This window comes from Cariama cristata, unplaced genomic scaffold (genome assembly GCF_000690535.1).
Source record: "Cariama cristata isolate BGI_N322 unplaced genomic scaffold, ASM69053v1 scaffold15151, whole genome shotgun sequence".
Lineage (NCBI taxonomy): Eukaryota > Metazoa > Chordata > Aves > Cariamiformes > Cariamidae > Cariama > Cariama cristata.
This window is the reverse complement of record NW_009597651.1, coordinates 63,554-68,928: the sequence shown is the minus strand read 5'-3', so window position 1 is coordinate 68,928 and position 5,375 is coordinate 63,554. Positions and strand designations below refer to the sequence as shown.

Here is a 5,375-nt window from a genome sequence, read left to right as displayed (position 1 = left end):
GGGACCATGCAGGGACTGCCATGGGTCCTGCCTGGCTCCCTCCCCTCCACCCCCTGCATGTGCTCCTTGCTGCCTCGGCTGTAGTACAAAGGCACACTTTGGGGCTTTTCAGGAAAAGAGAGTAAAAAATTCATGTGGAAAAATGTCAGCCTTCGGAGGTTTGTGCATGTGGTGAGGGGAAAGGAGAAGAAATAAATAAAAAGACTTTATTTTGAAGCTCTTCAACCCAATCATAAGCTTTTGGTTTGCTGGACTGACCCAGAGCAAAGCTCTCAGGGCCTGCTGGGTCCAACAGGACTGTCCCGTGCCTCATGGCAGTGGGCGCTCAGGCCTCGCTTGGCATCGCCATTGTGGGCTCTGCGCCCTGCCCTGGCAGAGCTGTGCCTGGCTTGGGGGACAGCAGGCACCTCACCGCTGCTCAGAGGTGGCACAGCACCCTCCAGGAACATGGTTCATGGTGGTATGACTCAGAATGAATCGTTTGGGGCCCAGTCAGCAAACTCAAATAAAACCTCCAATTTGGAGGTGCCAAATTTTTTTTCGTGGGTTAATATGTCGAAGCAGATTGTTGCCACACTTCCACACCTCTATTTTTGTCATGTCCCCTCAATGAGAGAAAGAATCTTCTTATCCCAGTTTGGAGGAAAGTCAATGTTGTACAATGCCAATTTTATTTCAAGGCAGGAATATGGATTTATTTTTCATTTAGTTGTTTATTCAGTAGTCCCTATAAAATAAACCTCATCTCCTCAGTATGAAAAGGGATTTTATGCCAAGACAACTCCAATTACAGTTTAGAATGTCTTGTTAATGTAAACATGCTTAATTGAAAGAATGAAGCCGGTTTTGCTGAAGACTTTGTCCTACTCCAGCATGGAGCATTCCTGAAGAACATCTTTAGATAGAAAGGTAACCTCCAGTCAACACAAAGTTCCTCAAAGTGCCCAGAGCAATCCCTGCAGGTGGCTGAGCACTTGCAGGTCCAGTTCACAGTGGTGGGAATGAAGGACACTCTCACACCCCCAAAACTGGGTGCTTATGAGAAAAAAATTCAAGTGATCTTTAGTTGCTCATAACTGGACCCAAATTTTTGAAAGAGCCCTGGTACAACCTAGGTGCCAGAAGATGTGCATGAATTTTCAGGAGGACTCAGCAGAACGTCTTTTGAATAGAAACAAAAATTAAAAAATGAAAGTAAGGCTCTCCTCAAAATCTGATCTCTGTGTCTTCTAATGCTTCCCACATGACTTTGTGTTCCCTTGCTGTAGGAGACAAACAAAACAGAAATGGGGTTCTTCATGACGACAACAGACCTTTCTTCCTCTCCTGCTTGTCTTGATTTTGTCTTCAGGTTGATTACTTTCTCATTCTGTGGAGTTGCTTGGTCATGACTTCAAATGGTGTTATGAACATTTAGAAGGTGTTCAACCTAAGGACTCACATGTTGAAGGTTTAGTAGTTTTCTATCAATCAGCTTGATTTGTCCTGGCGGTCCATTTGTGCCATAGCCTAATAGCTTGGATGCCTTCTGGCTGACTTTTCCCTCTTTCTTTCAAGCATGTGTTTTGAACTTCAAACTGTACCCTGGTCTTGTAGGGAAGAAAAGTTTTTTTTTAAAAAAAAAACATTTTTCCATATTTAACAGCAACAAGGGTTTCTGATGGAAATTAAGGGTTAAATCTAAGGCAGCAGTTATTGGGAAAGGTCAGAAGTTCTGGTTCTCCCAACAGCTGAACAAAATCACAAGTGTTAGGAGGAGACCAACTCTAAGGTCTGATGCCATCTTTCTGTCTTACCCACTGAAAACCCTCAACACAAGTTGTATCTCATTTTCAGCCATCATGGAGAACAATCTTTTTTTCACTCCCCCCCTTTATGTTTGTTTCTTTGTTTTTTCTTTTAGTATATTATATCAAAGTTTAGAATACTTGCTATGGTGTAGGTATCCATGATCAATAATGACAAACATTATGAGAAAATGAGAGGCTGTCCTTCCGTGTCCAAGAGCAAGTGACTGCCTAGAAGCACACAAGGCTACTGGTGGGTCAGCTGGTGGGTATCACGGCTGCCAGGACCGATATGCAGTGTAGTCTCGTGTTGGTGCATAGGATGGGTAACCCTTGTTCTTCTGGTATGGTGGATGCCGGGGAGTCATGTTCATGTAGTCACTCTGATGGTACATATTCTTTTTGGATTTTTGCTGTGGGAGAAGGGTGAAGAGACGTGTGAAAACATTTCTGCAATTAGTCTGTCCCACCTGGGGTGAACATTCAAAAAGGCAGAAGAAGAAAGGGAACAGGGATCCTTTAAGTAGGGGGGTTTTGACTGTTAATAAGACCTAAGACAAGTTAATAATGGACTTGATTAATTTTTCCTTCTTTGAATTGATAGGTTGTCTCACCCAGCTCTCATATTAACTGCTGACAGTTCTGGCCCTAGGTCCTGATTCAGGGAAGCAGGCACATTTATAAGACAGCCTCGGGTTTAAATACATTTACAGAAGAATTAGAACATATGTTCTCATAAAATAATCTCTGGAATTTGCCCAGCCTGAATGTAAGTCTCTAGCTTATCTGCTGAGAGATTTACAGTGTTAGCTCTCCAGGTAAAGGAATGCTGCAAGCCAAGGATACAAACTGATGCCTCTCACCATCAATTCTCAGCTGTGGAATGACTCAGCAGAAGCAATACACTCTAAGCAGTGAAGGCTGTCCTCATTTATTAGGAGGAACAAAGAAATTAGCTTAACTCAAACAGAATAAGAGCAGGAACAATCAGCCCAGGCTGTATGTATTGTGGTCTGCCTACTGTTTACAGCAGTAACACACAATGCATATGTCATTCTGTGCCTTCCTTCAAGGGCTGAAAGAATCAGAGCTGATGTTAATCTTTTATCTGTCTCACTATCTGGGCCTCAAAAATCTCATTTCCACTGTTGAATTCCTGCCTTATAATGCCCCTGTGAGACAAAGGAGGCATTATCTCTTTCATAAAAAAGAGTAGCAGAAGACAGGTGAAATAATTTGCCTATAATCACAAAGGAAGTTTGTGGCTACAGCAGCATTTGAACCTGGCTGCTGCAGGCTGTGCACAAGGTTGGTATTTTTGGGCAGCTTAAGGTTTTATTGATCAGGGGCTAGGCGAAGTGCTTCCATGCTTTTTCCTTAATACTCATCATGCCTTCTTTTGCAATCTCCTTTTTGCTGAAATTTTCTTCCTATGTACATAAATATTTGCATATGCTGCAATACACTTGTGATGCTGTGGAATTGGAGGAGGTTTGTGTTAAAAATCTGATGGCTGAATTATGCTGTATGTGCAGAGTGGGGCAGTTACTATGAAACATTTTAAGCTTTTTTTATATTAATGTGTTATATATGCAAGGTGTTGAATGTAAGTTACATACTGCTTAAGCCATGCAATGTAGTCGATGAATGTAAATCATTAGATAAAAAAGCTTTACCTGTATGTGTTCATCTCCATAATACAGGATTTTTAATTCACCTAAGAGGTAATTTTGCATGGGAGAAAGGTATATTGCTAGCATGAGTGAATGCTGGACTGTTACAGGATCAAAGACTGCTGTTTTTGGACAGGAAAGCAGTTTTCCTCCAGGGAAGGCAGAAATGTATGAAAATAGGCAAATCTTTAGCTGCTTTCAGGAACTCAAGTGAAACAGGCTTGCTACAGTTGTCGAGTATTGTATTTTAGGACCTTTTTTCACGATTCACAGTGTCTTCTAGGCAGCTGTATTTACATTCAGCAACACCTTAAATATATCCAGACTCAGAGTTCATATTATCAGGAGAATACCACCAGCAGCGATAACAGCAGGTAAAAACTGATGCAGCAAACAGCACACATTGCAATGCAGCCTTGTCACTCTTGCTGGGGGCAGACATGTTAGTAGCAAAGTGCATAGCCATTAGGTACCAAATGAATATAGCAGAGAGAAAATGATTCAGATTGTAAACAATGGATTTGAAGCTACAGTATCTCATCAGGCACAGCCACTGTAGCACAGCACTGTAACACCAGCTGCTGTTTGCTGGAATCCTCTCAGCTCTCCTAGGAGTCGGCCTCTGCAATAAGGCACAAAAAAAGGGACTACTTAACCTGCCTTTGCATTTTCCTATGACAATGCCCCAATTGATTGTTTCCTGTTAGAAATAGCCGCATATTGAGCAAGTGTATTTTTGTCAAACACGTGAGAGATCTCAAGCCTCAGCTAGCAGTGAGAGTGGCTTTCTGTATATGTGCAACTTTTAACTTGTCAGGGACTCTGGACCCTTTATACAGGCTACCTCGTAATGTGCTGAAAATTGCTATTTAATGGCAAAGATACAGGGGAAAGGCAGAGTGCAAGGAACAGAGCTCTCTACGGTCATTGTTCAAGTTTTTCCCACGTGGAGCAAGTAGTGTAAATCAGCTCTGGGAGATCACAGTCCTAAGACTTGTCTAAGAAGATGTCCTGCTGCTGCCTGTGCATCATGCCTCACTCTCTCTTTACTCCAGGCAGAACTGAGTGTGACCTGGGCCAGCCAACTCCCCAGAGAGATTAGAAAGCAAAAATAATGAGCCATAAGACCATCTCAGCTTTCTTAGGGTTAATGTACAGAGGCAGACGAGGGACTACTGAGATCCTGGTGCTCCTATTCCTTTGCAGTCAAGCTGCCAGAAATAGCGGGTACTTGAGGGAATTGCTGAATAGGCACAAGACATCAGTGCAGATGGTCTTAGGCCAACTGAAGGTTCCCTAAAGATTCTGTCAGTATAGTCTCAAAAGGTTTTGCCAGGAATGTTTGGCAAAGTGCTGGATTTCCCTGACAGGGACCATTGCCAGTGCTAGAGACAGGATTCCCGTACTGCTGGTGTGCAGGGCGCTGCCAACGCTATGGCATTACTGTTTGCTTTAGGGCTGTACTGCAGAGGCCTGACTGCCCACCTGGTGAGCATGTGGTGTTTTGAGGTATAGCATGGGTGTGCCTATATAGCTGGAGTGAAGAAGCACTGTGATCCCGAAGTGAGGGGTATCAGTGAGTTTGTGGTAAAGACGGCAAGTATAGCCTGAGAAATGAACTAGGGACAAAGAGCATATGGAGCAAAGGAAAATAGTAGTTTCTTACCCAGTAGTTAATAAAAACTGCAGTTATTAGCATACTGTAGAAAGCAAGAACTCCAGTCACTGCCACCATAATCCACAAAGGGATTGCAGATGGAGGGTCTTGTGTTTGGATGGGTGTCTCTTTAAGGAAAAGAACAAAGAAAATTTTAAGTGCATGAAAACAAAAACCTCATCCTCTGCTTATTTACTCCTTGTTCCAATGTGCCATTTGTATTAATCATCATTTTAAGACGTCTACTTAAGGACATCA

General features: G+C 42.7%; 1 protein-coding gene across 1 annotated transcript in view; it reads right to left on the bottom strand.

Moving 5' to 3' along the window:
• Positions 1-1,944: 1,944 nt before the first annotated feature.
• Positions 1,945-5,375, bottom strand: part of CD28 (CD28 molecule) — a 10,327-nt gene continuing 6,896 nt past the window's right edge. The window contains exons 3-4 of the mRNA XM_009708991.1: positions 5,127-5,245; positions 1,945-2,200 (exon numbers count right to left, since the gene is read on the bottom strand). Of these exons, the coding sequence (XP_009707293.1) occupies positions 2,060-2,200; positions 5,127-5,245 (260 nt within the window). The 3' untranslated portion in view covers positions 1,945-2,059. The remainder of the gene's footprint in view (positions 2,201-5,126; positions 5,246-5,375) is intronic.